This window comes from Molossus molossus, unplaced genomic scaffold, assembly GCF_014108415.1.
Source record: "Molossus molossus isolate mMolMol1 unplaced genomic scaffold, mMolMol1.p scaffold_m16_p_17, whole genome shotgun sequence".
NCBI lineage: Eukaryota > Metazoa > Chordata > Mammalia > Chiroptera > Molossidae > Molossus > Molossus molossus.
The window spans coordinates 1,778,752-1,796,394 of record NW_023425352.1 but is presented as its reverse complement, the minus strand read 5'-3'; the positions used below and the strand labels follow the sequence as shown (position 1 = coordinate 1,796,394).

Sequence of the window (17,643 nt, the reverse complement as noted above, 5' to 3'; positions counted from 1 at the left end):
AAAAAAAAAGGTTTATGGCTGTACTAGTTTGCATTTGTAGGAAGCCTTACCCATGAATTACAAACAAAGACAGCTCCACACATCCACATTCCGTCCCCTTTCTAGTTTCTTCGCTTCATGTAAGATCCACACATCTGGCTCTGCCTCCACCCCCCAGCCCTGCAGGCTCTGGCGCTTGATTATCTGGGTCACACTTGACGAGAGCAACAAACAGATCTTTTATTTACTTTTTATTGTTGGAAGTATTACAGGTGTCCCCCTTTTCTAAGCTAAAGCAAAGACACATGGATCTTTCAGAATGCCTGATTTTTATGAGGAATCATCTTGGGCCTGTCACCTCACTGGCCTAGGAAACACCCAGTCGTACAAAACTGCTGCAGTCGGTTTGCAAAATCGTAACCAAAAGCAGACATTTGGTCAGAAATTCAGAAGTCTGAACGCTGCTTTGAAAAATACTTCCGCACAATGCTCTCTTTCTCATAATGAAAGAAAGAAAGAACGTCTGCTGTGTCCATGGTTTGTGGAGAGCACAGGTATTTTCTGTTTCCTTGTCTCAGGTCTTCCAGAAACTCCGCTTTGAGCTTGTTAAGGTCTTCTGCTAGAAGCTTCAGGCTGCAAGGAAGCACTTGTTCATCTAAAATCAAGACATTTTCAGATTATCTGTGCAAATTGATCAGGCTGTGCTGGCTAATAACACCAGAAATTTATTTATTTCAGACAAACCAATCATTCCTATAAATAACCCCAGTTGAGTCAGTGTGATGCAGAGACAAAAAATCACGTTCATGGGACGTAACAGATCATTTAAATAACTTGCTAGGAAACCACTGAGCAAAACAGACAAGCCCGACGGGGGTTTCTGTTGCGGACAAGAGCTGACTTCACATTCTTGAACTAATGGGTAGTGAGGCCAAGAAGCAGAGCCGGAAGCGGACGGCCTGGTTTGCAAGCAGGTGTTACCACCACCGCTGCCCAGCGGAACTTTCTGCAACGATGGAAGTGTTCTGTGTCTGCCCTTTGCAGCCCGGCAGCCACTGGGCTGCGGGTCATGGGGCTGGAACGGAACTTTCTGTTCAACAGCTATATTGAGAAAGAATTCACACATCATACCATGTATCCGTTTAAACTACAATTCAGTGATTTTAGTATCTTCAGTGTGTGCACCTGTCACCACAATTCTAGAACATTGCCTACTCCATCCCCTTGGGCCTCCCCATCCCGAAGCAACCATTAATCCAGGGTTGTGCCTCTAGATCCCCCCATTCTGACATTTCACTTGACTGGATTCGTAACATCTGGCCGTGCTGATGGGCTTCTTTCATTTTGCATAATTTTTTCAAGGTTCACCCAGGTAACACGTTATCAATGCTTCAGCCTTTCTGTGGCTGAAGAATCCACTTCATGTGGTTACCACACTGTGTTTAATCATCTGTCAGCTGACGGGCATTGGGTTGCTTCCACCTTTGGCAGTTAGGAGTAATGCGGCTACAAACATCTACACATTTCGCAGGAACAGGTTTCAATTCTGAGCACATCCCTGAGAGTGGGACTGCGGGGCCCTGGCTGCACGGCCAGGCCGTCTGCAGGGCAGCTGCCCGTCCCCCCCACGGGCAGGCACAGAGTCCGACTGCACCACATCCTCGGCAACACTTGCACTTCTCAGTGCTGGGTGTCCCGGTGGGTGTGCAGTGACATCTCTGTGCTTCTCATTTGCATTTTCCTGATGACTACTGAGATCGAGTCTGTTTTCACAACTGGAACTACTCAACATACCTTTTGCTTCCTTCATGGTCTGAGAGACAACTCTTCGCAGCATCTGATCAGCTTGATGAAGAACGTTAGTTGAACAAATAAATCTGTCTGTTTCCTATGTAATACAGACACTTATTAGAACAGTTACAAAGTTTTGCATTATCTGAAAAGACAGAGTTGAAACGGCTTCTCCGTTCCAGTCATTCTTCCCAAGGACAGGGTCTGAATGAAATACATCCCATTGGGAATGGTTCCATCCGGGCAGTGGGGTGCTGGCAAATGTTCAAGAATGGGCTCTCCAGGGACAAACGAGAACCATCTAGCGCCTCTGTCAGTCGGGGGTGTAAACAGCCCCGTCCCTGCCCTGGAGCTGCCCGCACAAAGGCTCAGCAGTTCTGAGAATGTACCGGCTGAGCCCTCGGCGCTGCCCTGTGGCCGATGCTGCTGACCGAGGCCCCCTGCACGTGTACTCACGTTCTGTCCTCACTCCAGAAGGTCCTCCTACCGTCTGGAGTGAGGATAAAGGAGGCTCCTTCTCCTCTACACTAACCCTGAACCGGAAGACTCACCTTTTGTTCCGCATCGTCCTCAACATGTTTCACTGGATTCTCCAGAGCAGTGAGCAGTAAATCAGTCACCTCCGGGCTGTAAGAGGGGTAAAGTAAGCCTCACAGCTCTGGCCAGACATCCCTTCTCCGCCACCCAGGCCGGTACTGCAGGCACCAGAAGGCGCCTGGACCCCTCAAGAAACGCTCAGTCCACCTCCTGGCCTCTGCTCGTCGACCGGATGTGGGTTAGCAGAGTCCCTCACTTATCTGGGGCCCATGGAGGGTCGAGGCAGAACTCATTCATTCCTTTAACACATATCTACTGAGCATATTCTATGAAAAATGTTGCACAATTATGCATGTGAAACTATGCTAAACCGAGGGTAAAGCAAGATCCCCACCATCTCCAAGGGGCATGTAACAGACAGAGACAGACAATAAATTAAGCAAAAAAAGAATAACGCCAGACACTGACAAGTGGTGAATTAAGAATTCACACAGTGATGCCCTGGCCAGTTTTGCTCCGTGGTTAGAGCATTGGCCAGCAAAACAGAGAGTCTCGGGTTCGATTCTGGTCAAGGGCACATACCTCAGTTGTGGTTCGGTCCCCGGCCCTAGTCGGGGTCGTGCGGGAGGCAACCAGTCAATGTGTCTCTCCCACATCGGTGCTTCTCCCCCCACCTCCCATGCTATCTAAAAATAAATGGAAAAACATCCTCGGGTGAGGATTAAAATAAAACAAGAATCCACGCAGTGAGGATGAGAGAGCCCGGGGTCTAACACACTCCACAGTTGGCTGCGTGGCGAGGGCAGCCGGAAGCACACGTGTGTGGAAGGGTGGAGGGAACCGCTAGCCCAGGGCCTTGAGGCAAGAACGAGCTTGTGCTCACGCCCCAGAGAAGGAAGCAGTGCAGGGAGCGAGGCAGGGTATGGGTGGGGGCTGAGCAGGCCAGAGCATGGCAGTTACGACAAGGTGTTTGGAGTTTACCCAGTGCAGGAAGGGTAGAAGAGAAAATTAAGGCAGTGAACTCACGGAGTTAAATCTCAACCTCAAGGTGATTTTTCTCACTAAGAACAACCAGGCCTAGAGAGTGAGGACCCGGGTCCGCACCCGGGCTGCGCCCTTCCTGCCGGTGGCGCGGAAGGCCTGAGCGAGCCCATCCGGAAGGGAGAGCCGTGTGCACCCTCCCGGGGCTCTGAGGGTCTGCACCACGCTCAGAACGTGTCCCCCACGGGACCTATGTGCAGCTGCTGCTGCTCCGTCTCAGGAAGCCTGGGAAGGGCCCATCTGTCTGCCCTGCCTCCTACCACGGGCTCCCAGACTCAAACGGCCGTTCTGGACCTGTGGCTATTCTGGACCTGTGAGCACAGACCAAGTCCGGACCGAGACTCTGCTGAGAGTTGGGTGGTTCAGGAGCAGCCCACGCTCTGCTTCTCGGGACAACCGGCCTCTCTGTCCGGAGCACAGCGCGCAGCCCTGCGCTGCTCCCGGCTGCCTCCAGGCCGAGCCCGCTGTTCACTCCAAAGGGAGCCCCTGACCTGTTCCTCACGAGCACCAACACCTGGCTGCCTGCCAGCCTCGGGGTACTGGCAGAGTTAAAGTTAGAGACCTCAGCGACAGCGCCTTTCATAAACCCAAACCAGCCACTTAAATCTAATTTTTCTCTGTTATAAGATACATAAAAACTGTATCCTAGGAACTAACCATTTTTAAAAATGAGCCTTTAAGAACCACTGACCCCAGCTGCCAGCCGGGCGGGAGCCAGAGACACATGGCAGGAGCCGGAGACACGTGGCGGGAGCCAGGGACAGGAGCTGGGGACAGGAGCTGGGGACATGTGGCGGTGCCGGGGACAGGAGCTGGGGACATGTGGCGGTAGCTGGGGATAGGAGCTGGGGACAGGAGCTGGGGACATGTGGCGGTAGCCGGGGACAGGAGCTGGGGACATGTGGCGGTAGCTGGGGATAGGAGCTGGGGACAGGAGCTGGGGACATGTGGCGGTAGCTGGGGACAGGAGCTGGGGACAGGAGCTGGGGACATGTGGCGGTAGCTGGGGATAGGAGCTGGGGACAGGAGCTGGGGACATGTGGCGGTAGCCGGGGACAGGAGCTGGGGACAGGAGCTGGGGACATGTGGCGGTATGCTCGCAGAGCTGCGCCATCGGATACGATAACACTGGCCACACGGGGCTCCTTGAGTTCAAAGCAATGACCATTTAAACTTCAGGTCATCAGGTGCACTGACTATAGTTCGGGTGCGCAGTGGTCACGTGGCCGGCGGCGACCACATTGGACGGTGCAGGAGAACATTCCACCAGGGAGACAGCGAGGGGCCTACGAGCAGTGGGCCGTCTCGAGCTCTGCAGACAGACCACGCCCTGAAGACACCTGACAGCACAGCCTCATCTCTGCACCAGCAGGGCGACCCCAGCGAGGTCAGGCAGAACTAGGACCCGGGATCCAGTCCATTCTTTTCCTCTCCGTAAGAAAACTCCTGGACAACCGATTTAGATTAGCCTGGGATTTTAGCAGGAGTACCAAAGATGTGTCCTCTGAACCCCTGCCTGACCTCCAGGAGACCAGAATCGTAACCAGGGCACACAGCTGCAGACTAACTTAGGTTCCCATCCCAGGTGTCACAGGTTCGGTGACTCTGGGCAAACGATATGTTCTCACTCCGTTTCCTCTTCGGCACAAAGGGGGAAATAACAACATCTCTCCGAGGCCGTGTGAGGATGAACCAAGTGGATCTGAGTAAAGTGTTCGGCACACTCCTGCCTCCAGGGGACCGCAGGAGGGCCTGCCCTGAGTACAGTACCTGGTCTCAGAGGGACCTGCTGACCCCCGGATCGTGAGGCTGTTGTGTTCCCACGCGTTTTTCCCAGGGTGCGGCTCTTCCACCTTCCTTCCCATCGCGTGGATGGTCTCGGCAGGCAGTGCCCGTGGTCTCTGGCCATTCCTCTGTAAGCAGGTCTCGAGAGAACAGTCTAAAAAGAGCTGGCAAAAGCCTAATGAATCTGAAAACAATTTGAAACCACAAAATTACTGGCGTATTATTTTCCAAAATGTGAACAAAACACATTAGACAAATTATCCCAGCTGCAGCAGGGAAAACCATGTGCAACAATGAGCCACGGATAGTTTTGAAAAGGAAGTCAATCATCAACCTCCTAATCCAATTAAATTCTCACTGAAGGCAGTAGTGATTTGGATAGGCAAATAAATGTGTGTGTGCATTAAAAAAAAAATGTTTTAATTACATTTCCGAGCCAGTTGGTAGACTTCATATCTCATACTTTGATAATAAAAGTTGTCATCTAAAATCAAAATCAAAGGTCCAGAAACAACGGTCTCTGTCAAGAGGTAGCCAGACTGGCCCTCCCGCGCTGCCGAAGAAAGCAGGCCCTGATGCTTTAAGCAGGTGGTAAAATCTTCCCACATGGCTTCAGTCCTGTTGGGTGGGGCACACATCTGACACCCATTAATGACAGCCACCAAGAAGTATTCCAAGTACTTCAACAGCTCCTGTCGAAGCAGCTTCCACTGGGATGGCTACAAAAGACCAAAGGACTGCAGTTTATATTGGGCTATGGCAGCCATGCCTCATTGCCACCCGGCCCCGTACGACAATTCCGGCCTGCAACACTGAACCATTGATTGGGTGGTCCCCAAACACAGCTTCTTCTCTCGTGCGTCCATGTCCTGCCACAGGACTCCTCCGCGATATGAGTCCTCTGTGAACAATTCTGACTCAGCCTGGTAGAGGGCAGCCCAGACCCTCCCTTGGCTACCATGACACCTGTTCTGCACACACTGGGCCTCCAGTCCAGCAGGGTTTACACGGTGTAGGCATTTGTTTGCCCGGCTCTGTGTCCCTGCTCGTCCTCTGTACACCCCGCCTCCCGCAGAGGGTCTGGCACCATTAGGTAGGTGCTCCAGAAATGCACATTAAGTAACTGAATGACTCAGTGAGTGCATCACTAAATGAAAAGCTGTTACCATCCAGGAGAAAGAAGCCAAATGACATGCCATGCCAAATGACAATAGACTGGCTATGATACAGCAATGCAGGTTTGCCTTTGAAATGAGAACAGTTGTGGACAGAAAGAGAATCAGGTGAAAGGTCCCTGGGTCAATGGGGAAAGACCTCAGGCTAACAAAAGGGTTGGAGTGCGATGGGGAAAGATGGAGGAAGCAGAATGAGGGGACGAGAATACATAGCTTAAAAGTATGTAATCCTGTGTTGCATACATAGCAAGGGCTGTGGAGGGCAGTGACACAGTTATGAGGTCAAACACCAGGGCCGGAGGTCAGGGTCCCTCTCCTACCTACCAGTCCATGCCTTACCACATCACTGAGATCACAGTACACACAACAAACCCATCAGCTAAACTCACTAAAAAAAACCAGTCCAGCCCTGGCCGGTTTGGCTCAGCGGTTAGAGCGTCAGCCTGCGGTCCTGAGAGACCCGGGTTCGGTTCCCGCTAAGGGCGCGTACCTCAGTTGCAGTTTGTCCCCTGGTCGGTTGTGCGGGTGGCAGCCACTCGATGTGTTCCTTTCACATCGATGTTTCTCTCTCTGTGTTCCTCTCTCTCCCTCCTACTCTACCTGAACAAACAAAAAAAAAAAACCAGTCCATGTTAAAGGAGAGAGATCCTTCTTATGGGACTAGATGCGTCCCATGGCCTTGGTCTGCAGGAGGGGTGGAAGAAATGTAAGAGCCAGGAGAAGCCCAGCAAACAGGCAAACCCTAACAATAACCTTCGGCTTTGTCCAGAGTGGGCCAACTAGCACTCTGCGAATCCGGCGCTGCCAGGGACCTGACACTGCATCTATCTCATAATCAGTCGAGAATGGGGGTGTGTGTCACTTTGCTGGAGCAGTCTGACATTTCCCCACACACCAAATGTGCTGTATTTCTGCATATATACTTATAGTGAAATCACATCACATGCGTATTTTATTTATGTGACTTCACCTACATTCAGGCACGAACGACAAAAATAACTCCCCAGCCCAGCAGGGTGGCTCAGCTGGTTGGTGCATTGTCCCGTACGCGAAAAACGTTTCGGGTTCGATTCCGGTCAGGGCACATACCTAGGTTGTGGGTTCAATTCCCCGCACGGGAGGCAACCGATCACTGTGTCTGTCTCTCTCTCAATTTCTCTCTCTTTTTAAATCAATAAAACGTCCTGAGTATTTAAAAAGAAAGAGCTTTAAATTCTTCAGACTATTTCGACCAGAGTGTTTGCTCGGGAGTGCACATGCGATGGGAGGCATGAACCTCTCTCCCGGGCTGTTCGCAGCGGCTTCTCCAAGGGCAGGCTTCTCCCTGCGCGGCGCGGGGCCGGAGGCTCACGGAGGGGTACGGCCCCGCTGGGCCCCATTACTTCATGGGGTCCCCTGAGAAACAGCCGTCCTTCCCCTGGTGGCAGAGGCGGGCTCGCCCTGCGGCGAGGGGGGCCGGAGCGCCGGACCGTGGCGGGAGGGACCCTGGCGACTTGGCTCCTCATTTTGTCTTTTTTCTTAAAAAGGGTTCCCCAGCCGGATGACCTGAAGGCCCCAGACCCTGAATTCCCCCGGGCTGGAGGGTGAGCTGGCTGCACCCAAGGGGTTTGCAAGCGCACTCTGGACTAGGGGTCCCCACCTTGCAGCCAACCGCAGAACCGGCCTGTCCGGTAAGACACCGGGAGACGTAGGACACAGACGCGCCCGTGCAGACGCAGGACCCTCTGCGCGACCTGCCCTGAGACGGGGCCACTGGGCCAGCGCCCCTCCGCGGGACCGCAGCCCGGGGTCCGCGCCCGGCCCCGCGCCCGGCCCCGCCCCGCCCCGCCAGTCTAGGCCTCGGCCCCGCCCCGCCCCGCCCCGCCCCGCCGGACTGACCAATGGCCGCGCGCTCGCCTCCTGCGGGAACACGTCCGGCATGACGTCATCGTAGGCGACGACGCCGACGGCCCAGCCGCGCTCCTGTCGCAGCCGGTGGCTGAGCGCCCGCGCGAAGGTCGACTTCCCTGCGGCGGGTAGGCCGCACAGGACGCACAGGACGCACAGCCCTCGCCTCCGCGGCCCCTCGCCGCGCGCGCCCGCGGCGTCCCTGCCGCTCTTCATGCTGCCCCGGGAGGCCGCGGCCGCCGGAACGTCGTCTGCGGCACGGCCCCGCCCGGCCGCCGCGCGTGCGCAGTCTCCCGCCGCGCTCCTGCGCCCCCTGGCGCCGCGGCGGGGGAAGGGCGAGGCCGAGGCCCGAGGCCCGAGGCCCGTGGTGTGGGCCGTTTCCGAGGGGCCCCGAGGTCACCTGCGGCGCCAGGCGTTTTCTCCAAGGGTCAGAGTTGGAGTCTTCCGTTAGAATCGTCCTCGTGTGGGAGCTGGCAGGCGTTGCCGCATGAAGTCCCCTCCCCAGGAGTCACAGAAGCCACTCCGAACCTCTTCCCCACCCCCCTTGGAAAGTCAGTTACTGAAACTCAAATAGGAGCGGATCCTGGCAATCCGACCCCAGACTCGCTGCCCCTCCTTGGTGTGAGTGGTGCACAGCAGTAGCTGTCAGTCGTGCCCTGACGCCGCGAGTGGGCAGCAGGTGTGAGGAAATAGGACACGAGAGCAACATCCCTTCACCTCAACTCCAGTGCGTTCACGTAGAGTACAGTGGGTATATCAGTGTAAAAAAAAAAAAAAAAACAAGTCCTAAGTGTAAGGAAGGGGGGGCGGGGCGCCGCCGAATAAAACAGAAGAGACTGGAGAGCCAATCAGCCGAATAAACAGGGATCAGGCTTTATTGGGTACATTCCTGGCAGGTTCACAGACTCCGGGGGTCGAGTCCTAGAAGCCGCGCTCAATGTAGGGGCTTGTGTCTTTTATATCTGCCTGTTGCAGCTGGAATTTGGCCCTTAGGGTTTGGCCCTGCGGGGGCTAAGCATGGAGCCTCTGGAATGTGAGTCGATAAGAGCAAGATGGGAGTTAATCTACAAGCTCGAGGCAGGCCGTTCAGGGTGGGAGACAAGGCTGAGCAAGCAAGACAATGGTCGAGCACTTTGCCTGGCGCCAGTCCCCAGGCCATCGGACACTAAGCTGCGGAGAGAGATAAAACAAATTTCTTGTGTGGGGGGATACAGTGGATTAAAATTGAATTTAGATTCTAGCTTTCACGTTATTCATTTTTAAAACCACTTTATTTTTTGTTATTTCTCACCTGAGGATATTTTTTCATTGATTTTTAGATTGAGTGGGAGGGAGGGAAAGAAACATCCATGTGTTCACATTCATTGCCTCTTGCACAACCCCCAACCAAGGCTGGGGTCGAACCTGCAACCAAAGTATGTGCCCTTGGCTGGGAATTAAACCTGGGACCTTTCAGTCTAAGGGCCAACGCTCTAACCGCTGAGCCAAACCAGCCAGGGCTCACTTTATTTTAAGGTATGTTCAAAATGTGAGCAAGTGAGGTTAAAGATCAGTGTATACTGGAGGAAAATGCAACCAATAGCTCAATACCAAATCATGTAGTTGGAGTCATGCCCTTTCCAGATTTGTTTCTTTCACTATCTGCATATTAGTGATAGGCAAAGATTCCTCTGTTTCTGTTCATGGCTTGAGAGCTCACATCTTCTTAGAACTGAATAATGTTGTCTGCATAAACCACAGTTTATTCATTCACCTACTGGTTGTTTCCACGTTTTGGCAGTTATAAGTAATTCCGCTATAAACAACTGTGTGCAGGTTTTAGTGTGTATCTTAAGTTTTCAACTTTTCTGGGTAAATACCAAGGAGCGTGATTACTGGATCTTAGGGTAAGAGTATGTTTGATTTTGTAAGCAACTGCCAAACTGTCTTCCAAAGCGGCTGCACCATTTTGCATTCCCACAAGCAGTGAATGAGAGTTCCTGTTGCCTCGCATCCTTGACAGCACTTGGTGTTGTCAGTGTTTTAGAGTTTAAACATTCTAAGAGTTGTGAAGTAGTATGTCATTATTTTAATTTGAAATTTTCTAATACATGATGTCAAGCTGCTTTTCATGTTTATATGCCATCTGTACATTTTTTTTTTGGTGAGGTGTCTGTTCAGATCTTTTGCCCATTTTTAAATTGGGTGGTTCCTTTTCTTATTGCTGAGTTTCAAGAATTCTTTGTATATTTTTTAATAACAGTCCGTTATAAGGTACATCTTTTGCAAGTATTTTCTCCCAGTGTGTGGCTTGTCTTATCATTCTCTTGGTGGTGGTTTCCACAGAGAAGAAGCTTGTACTTTCATGATGTCCAGCTTACCAATTACTTCTTTCATTGTTGTAACGTGTCAGCGAGACAACCAGACGCACAGCCGAATTGTACAGGAGCACTTGGTTACACCGGGAGGCTGGGGGGGATCTCCCAATCCCAGCCCCGAGCTTCCTTTGTTCTTTGCTTATATAGGAACAAAATACAGAAAAAACTACATTAAAAAAAAAGACAGAAAGAGCTATATTCAAAGAAAAAACTTGCATTCCTCCTGGCTCCACTTAATTGGCATCAGGGCTGATACAGACTTCTCCAGAGGAAAAGGGTCGGTTGCAGGGGTTAGGGCAGTCATTAATTTCTTCCTTTGTTATGGTCTCTTCAAGTTTCCCAAGGCCATCATTAACCCCTTATCTTCATGGTTCCTCTGGGTGTCAGTCCCAGGTTTTTTAGAAAACTGTTTGGGTGTTTATGTGCGGGAATAACTGATCAGAATGGAGTTTGTTTTTTAAATAGCCCAGTTCACATGAAGCTTTTCTAGGATCAAGTTTTATTAAAATCTCTTTGGGATTCTGATTGGAATTTTATTGAACCTGTAACTCAGTCTGTTAATAATATTTAGGTCCAATAATTATCTCCTAATAAAATTTTGTAATTTTCCCTATAGATGCCATATATAGATATCTTTACAACTTTTAATTCCTAGTTAGTATTATCTAATATTGTAAATTATACTCTCACCAATTATGTTTTCTATTTCTTTCCTGTTCTTGTAAAGAAATGCAACAGATTTTTGTATATTTTATATCCTGCTGCCTTGCTAGCTTTGCTTATTGGTTGTACAGGCCAATTATTTTGTAGAGTGTCTCTCATTTTGAGTGTACCTGATGTTTCTTCATGATTAGATTTAGGTTATGTATTTACTCAGCAAAGACTACCACAGCAGTGATGTATTCTCAAATGAAACACACAATGTTGGTTTTCCCCATCATTGGTGATATTCATGTTAGCTGGTTGATTAACATGTCTCCCCGGTTTTTCCACTGTAATACAACTTTTCCTCTTTGTAACTAATATCTTACAGAGTGATACTTGGAGACATATCCTGTGGGAATATCCTGTTTCTCACAAAGCTCTCACCATTTTGATCAATTACAGCTATGATGGCTGTCAAAGGGTGATTTCCTAACTCTGTCCTTTCGGACATTTAATCATTTTTATCAGAATTGATTTATAGATTTACTCAGTGGATTCTATGAGTGTTCATGCTCGAACTGTGCTGAGAAGGCAGGCCTGGTGCAGCTGCTCAGGCAGTGCAGCAACGCCTCCCTTGGCTTCCGGAATGTGATTCCCGTACATTGCCAACCTCCTGAACTGCAGTGGAACTGGAAGCCACCCCCCAAATGCCCGGAGGCTTATCGTGTATAAAAGGTGGCTGGAACCCTGGCTCGGGGCTCAGCCTTTGGAGGTGGCTCCCCTGGGACAGTACCAGTGCACATTAAACAGTCCTTTCTAGTCCTCCGAGGGTGTTGCAGTCTGTCTCTTCCCACCGATCGAATTTCAGAGTTGCAAAGTGGGAGGCCCTTCAGGCTGACTCTTGTGTCCTTTGGTCATGCCCCCCCATCCTTCTTTTGAACATTTTCATATTTTATGGCACAGCAGTATGTTCCAGATCCATCTTGTCCTTCCCTGCCCTAGCTCTGGAAGCAACCATTTCTTCAAGAAGCTCTATTTTTTTGTTTTGTTTTTAGTGGAGACTGGTTCTCAGAAATCAAGATTTGGCTCTGACAGGTGTGACTCGGTTGGTTGGGTGTTGTCCTGTGCACCAAAAGGTTGCTGGTTTGATTCCCCATCAGGGCACATGCCCAGGTTTCCGACTGGGTCCCCAGTAGGGGGTGTGCAGGAAGCACCCAATCAATGTTTTGTTCTCACATGAATGTTTCTCTCTCTCTCGCTTCCTCTCTCTCTAAGTCAATTTTAAAAATCTTAAAAAAAAAAAAAAAGACTCATTTCAATAAAAGAAATAAATCGAGATCTGGACACTAAGTGTGCTCATTGTTATGGATGTGCTATTGCTTACTATCTCAGCAGAGAGAGATGGGAAATCTTTACTGTCCATCCAGCCATCCATCATGAGTTCACAAGAGTACCTTCAATACCAATGCAACACCTGAGAGTTCGTTTTAGAGGTTCTCTTTTCCATCTTTGTAACTCCTTTGTCTCTCAGTGAGAAACCTGGTTCTTACTGTCCTCAGAATATACTTACTTGCTCAGTTCTGAAATAGAGAAACTTTTAAATAGCTTTTCCATGCCACTGAACAAACCCTGACCTGGGCCCGAGGCTAAGGTGACTAGATTCCATTCTCATGTGGGCCTCTTGGCTAAGACGACTAAGTAGCTCCATTTTTATCACCAATGGACCTTCCTCAATATTTTTCCAAAAATAGGTTAATTACCCCTAGAAGTAAAGGAATTTCGCCTAAGATTATAGTTGCCCCACGTGTTGGGAGGCATTTGCAGTTTCCAGGATCGGTATTTGCAGACATTTGCTGTACTGGTAATTGCAGGCATTTGCGGGTATTCGTGAGCCTGGTGAATAATGCTAATTTTGACTTCTGTAATCGCTGTCACGCCCATTATACAGGTTCTCGGAGGGGGGGGGGAAGAAGGATGGGGCTTCTGTCTTTAAAATCCGACAAGCAAGAAGAATCGTTGCTGCTGATCTGCGGGGAGACTGTGCCCTCCGCAGCCCGCTGGCGAGAATAAGGAGCTCCTTTACAAGTTGGCTGTGCGTCTCTGGTTATCTCACTGACATAACAACCCCATGAAAGTTAAACTGTAACGAAAAAGATTCAGACTGAACACCAGAGGAAGTGATGTGATTCTTTTATTCACACATGAGGACCCAGAGGAGGCAGTTTTCAAATTCTGGGCCCTGACTTGCAGGGTGCGCCTACGTTATAGCAGGCTGGGCAAGGCATCATCATTTGGCACGAAAGCTTTAAGCAGCTTACAGAAGCAGGAAGTGAAAAAGTTATGTTATTCCCTGAGTGCTCGTTTTTCTAAAATGGTGGCTTACTTCCTCTATCATTTCCCCCCTTTTGATGCTGTTAGCTGCTATCTGCATCATTATATGAATGGCTATTGTCTGGATCCTCAGCCCTTTGCAGGTTTTGATACCTGCATTGATATTGCTGAAGGGCTAACACTGGCTGCAGCTCGCCTGGTCATGGTGGACCCTTAGAGTCCGGACTATACTTCGCATTATGTATGGCCCGAGGCTTATTCCTAGAATGATGGCTAATGGTCCAATGAGTGGGAGTAGCCACTGGAACCAGGCCTGTGTGTCTATTCCCCAATTCCAACTTCCTAATTCTTTGGCTCTGCATTTTGTTTTCTCTCAGCTCTTCGACCTTTTGTGTTCAGATTCCAGACTGGTTTACAAAGTAGCGGCATTCTTCCCCTAAGAACATGCAAGTTCCTTCTCTTTCTGTTGTTAGCAGGTCTAGGGCCTGGCGGTTCTGTAGGGTTACTTCTGCTAGTGAATTAATCTGTTGTTGGATGGTGGTCAAGGAGTCTGCTACTGTAGTCATGTCTGCATTAAGTTGGGCAGACAACTTACAGTAGATAAAGGCAGAGAACCCTAGGCCCCCTACTCCTGTCCCTATCCCCACTGCAATGCCAATTCTGGCTAAAGCTTCTATGCCTACCCCCCCTTTAGACTCAGGTAGGTCTCTTTCGGCCCAGTCAGAGTAGGAGTAGGTTCGATATTTCCTGGGAGGTTCGGATGCTGAGGCTATGGGTAAGGAAGACCTCTAGACATCTCCCAGTTCAGTTGGTGGGGAGGCACCTATAGGCCTCCCGTCCACACAGGAGGAATAATCCTGGCTCAGTACAGAAACTGCTATTATTGGGGATACTGAGGCTACTGGTACAAAACTCTGGGTTAAGAGACCCTACTGCAGTGGTTCTCAACCTTCCTGATGCCACGACCCTTTAATCCAGTTCCTCATGTTGTGGTGACCGCCAACCATTAAATTATTTTCATTGCTACTTCATAACTGTAATTTTGCTACTATTATGCTTAGGTGATCCCTGTGAAAGAGTGGTTCAACCCCCAAAAGGGTCGCCACCTACAGGTTGAGAACCGCTGCCCTACTGGGTTTTCTTCTGGGGAGACATTTTTGGACTCTAGGCAGGTGACATTTGATCCTCTGGTGTCCAGGAATACATTAGTTGTTATTGGCCCCTGGGTTAGGGTCTGATTTGGGCCAGGGGGTGTCCTAGTATGATTCCAGGTACATGGGACGAGAATTCTAAGGAGTCCTTTCTCCTGGAACGGTAGGCAAACAACTTTCCCGAGTTGGTATGCTGAGTACATGGTTCGTACTAGTTCCTGAACCTGCACTATGGGGCTGATTTTCTGTAGTGCCTCTGGAAAGTGGTAAGGTTGGCACCCTTATATATTATCTTTTCCTCCTGTTTCTTTAGCCGTCCGGCTATTTCTCTAACAGCTTCTTCTTGGACCGTCTCAAATTCCTCCTGGGTTAAATCACCTAATTGGCAGTAGGTACTCCAACAAACCTGTCTACTTGGGGGCCCGTATGCATTTTTGACTCTGGTATCCAATAGTCCCTCCCAATTTCCCCGTCATGTATAACTTGTTGTCCCGGTTATGTTGGGGGGCCCAGTAACTTTAGGGTCAGTGCCTGGGAGATAACGTTGCAGGCATTCCACGGGCATAGCAGAGCTAAATGTAAAGGACATCGCAGGCAGTTTATAGGTTGCTACCCCTCCTGCAAGTCGTATTCTTTCTGCAGGCCTGCTACATTTACATACAGGGGCTTGAATTGGGGCAGGGTCTGCTACGCAGAGCATACTAAGTATCCAAAAGCACAGACAAGCCCAAGATATGTTCCCTTGAGAGCCAGTCACTCCCAGGTGTTCCATTCTGTTGGGGCTACAGTCATCAGTCCAGTTCCTAAGATTACAGCAAAACTTCTCACTGCAGTCAGGTACCATCCTGGGCACTTGTCCATTCCTCTGAGCCTCCGTCAATGCCTGGTTTCCTTTTCAGCTTCAGGGCCGGCAACCGTGGCAGCTGGTCCTCTGGGTCCCCATCCGTCCTGAAATCTGGGGGTCTGTTGCTCTCTTGGCTCAGCTGTGATGGATCCAAGGGGTAAGTCCTACAACCTTAAGTGTGGTAGGGGTTGTTAGTATGACAAGGTGGGGCCCAGTCCATGTGGGTTGGAGGAGTTCCTTTTTCCAGTATGTTATCTATACGTAGTCCCCTGGTTTATGTGAGTGGGCTGGCCCCCGTCATGGTAAGGGTTCTTGGCCTAACCCGGCCTGATGTATCTGGCTAAGTGACTGCCCAAGCTCCTGGATTGCCCTGCTTCTCCTGTAATTCGGAGCTCTCCTCTAGGTAGGGGTAGTATGGCTGGTGGCCGCCCACAGACTAACTCAAAAGGTGTATATCCTGGGGAATTGGGGGCATTTTGCACCCTGAATAATGCCAGGGGGTAACAGGTCTGGCCAGGGCAGATCAGTCTTCTGATGAAACTTTGCAAGATTTTCTTTTAGAGTCCGGTTCATGCGCTCTACCTTTCCTGAGCTCTGAGGGCGACAGGCAGTGTGTAGCTTCCAAGTAATTTTTAATTGTGTTGCTGGTTCCTGGAGCACTTTTGCAACAAACGCTGGCCCGTTGTCATTGCCAATGGTTATAGGTAACCCGAAGCAGGGAATAACTTCTCTGAGGAGGATCTTAACTACCTCTCTGCTCTTTTCTGTCCTGGTGGGGAAGGCTTCTACCCATCCTGAGAAAGTACAGACTAAGACAAGCATGTATCTGTATCCCCGGCTAGGCTTGATCTCAGTAAAATCAATCTGCAGGTCCTCAAAATCCTGCTGCCCCGTGTTGTATTCTGGGGAGCCTTTTCGGGCGGCCTGCTGCATTACTCCTGGCACAGGTTAGGCACTGAGCTGCTGCTGCTGCTGCACTTAGTCCAGACATGTTAGGGAAATAGTGGTACCTTTTGAGTAAGGCCTCTAGGGATGCTTTCCCTAGGTGTGTGAGGGCATGGCATTGCCTAACGAGCTTGTTGGCCTGGCCTTGTGGTACATAGAGCCACTCATCCGGCATTTTCCTTATGCTGGTGGGCATTCAGAGGTGGTTTTCTTGTATGGCCCATTTCCATCCGTCTGGGGCGTAGTCTGGCTGGTTGAGGTTCAGTTCTAATAGGGTACCTTCCATGGCTGGGGTATTTGCTGGGGCCTTTCGTATAGCTGTTGCTTTTGCTGCCTGATCTGCCTTTCTATTCCCTGGGGCTATTTCTGTTTCTTCTTTCTGGTGGTCCCCGCAATGCATTACTGTTACTCTCAGAGGGGCCCAAACTGCTTCTAGCAGTGGAAGTATTTCTGCCTTGTTTTTAATTTCATTCCCTTCGGCTGTTAAGAGTCCTCTTTCTCGGTAGATTGTCCCATGGATACGTATGGTGGCGAAGGCACACTGAGAGTCTGTGTAAATGTTGGCCCTTTTCCCTCTGCTATTTGGAGCGCCCTGATTAATGCCCAGTTTTGCCTTTTGCGCAGACCAACCGGCCGGCAGGGGCTTTGCTTCAATTATTTTCTTTGTCCATGACAGCGTACACCGCCATTCGCTTCTCCTCAGTCATGTACCTACTCCCGTCAGTGCAGTGCATCAGATCTGGCTTGTCCAGGGGCTGGTCTCATAGGTCTGGTCAGCTGACACACACCTCCTCAGTTGTCTCGAGGTAATCATGATCCGGCTCTCCCAGCTCAGCAGGGACGAATGTAGCCAGGTTATTCGCCAGACGGTACTTTCATTAGAGGGTTCTCATGAAGTCTTTGGTATTGTGTCAGCCCCAGGTTGGAGAGCCATTTGTGTCCTTGTACAGCCAGAAGGCTGGATACCACGTGGGGAACAAATATGTTGATCTCTTGCCCAAGTGTAAGTTTGTCTGCCTCCTGTAAGAGAGTGATGGCTGCAGCCATTGTCCTCAGGCAGGCTGCCCAGCCTGCTGCCACACTGTCCAGTTGTTTAGATAGGTATGCAACCGGCCTTTACCATAGCTCCACTTGCTGGGTAAGGACCCCTAATGCTATTTTCTCCTTTTCATGTG

The 17,643-nt window shown here is 50.3% G+C and overlaps 1 protein-coding gene across 1 annotated transcript; it reads right to left on the bottom strand.

Annotated features, from left to right (window-relative positions):
• Positions 1 to 69: 69 nt before the first annotated feature.
• On the bottom strand, positions 70 to 8,411 carry PSTK (phosphoseryl-tRNA kinase). The gene is made up of 6 exons (XM_036265404.1): positions 8,187 to 8,411; positions 5,561 to 5,852; positions 5,119 to 5,317; positions 2,322 to 2,397; positions 1,774 to 1,867; positions 70 to 634 (listed from the first exon to the last, which is right to left on the bottom strand). Exons 1-6 carry the CDS (start codon positions 8,409 to 8,411, stop codon positions 426 to 428), a joined length of 1,095 nt encoding a protein of 364 aa, XP_036121297.1. The 3' UTR covers positions 70 to 425.
• Positions 8,412 to 17,643: the final 9,232 nt, after the last annotated feature.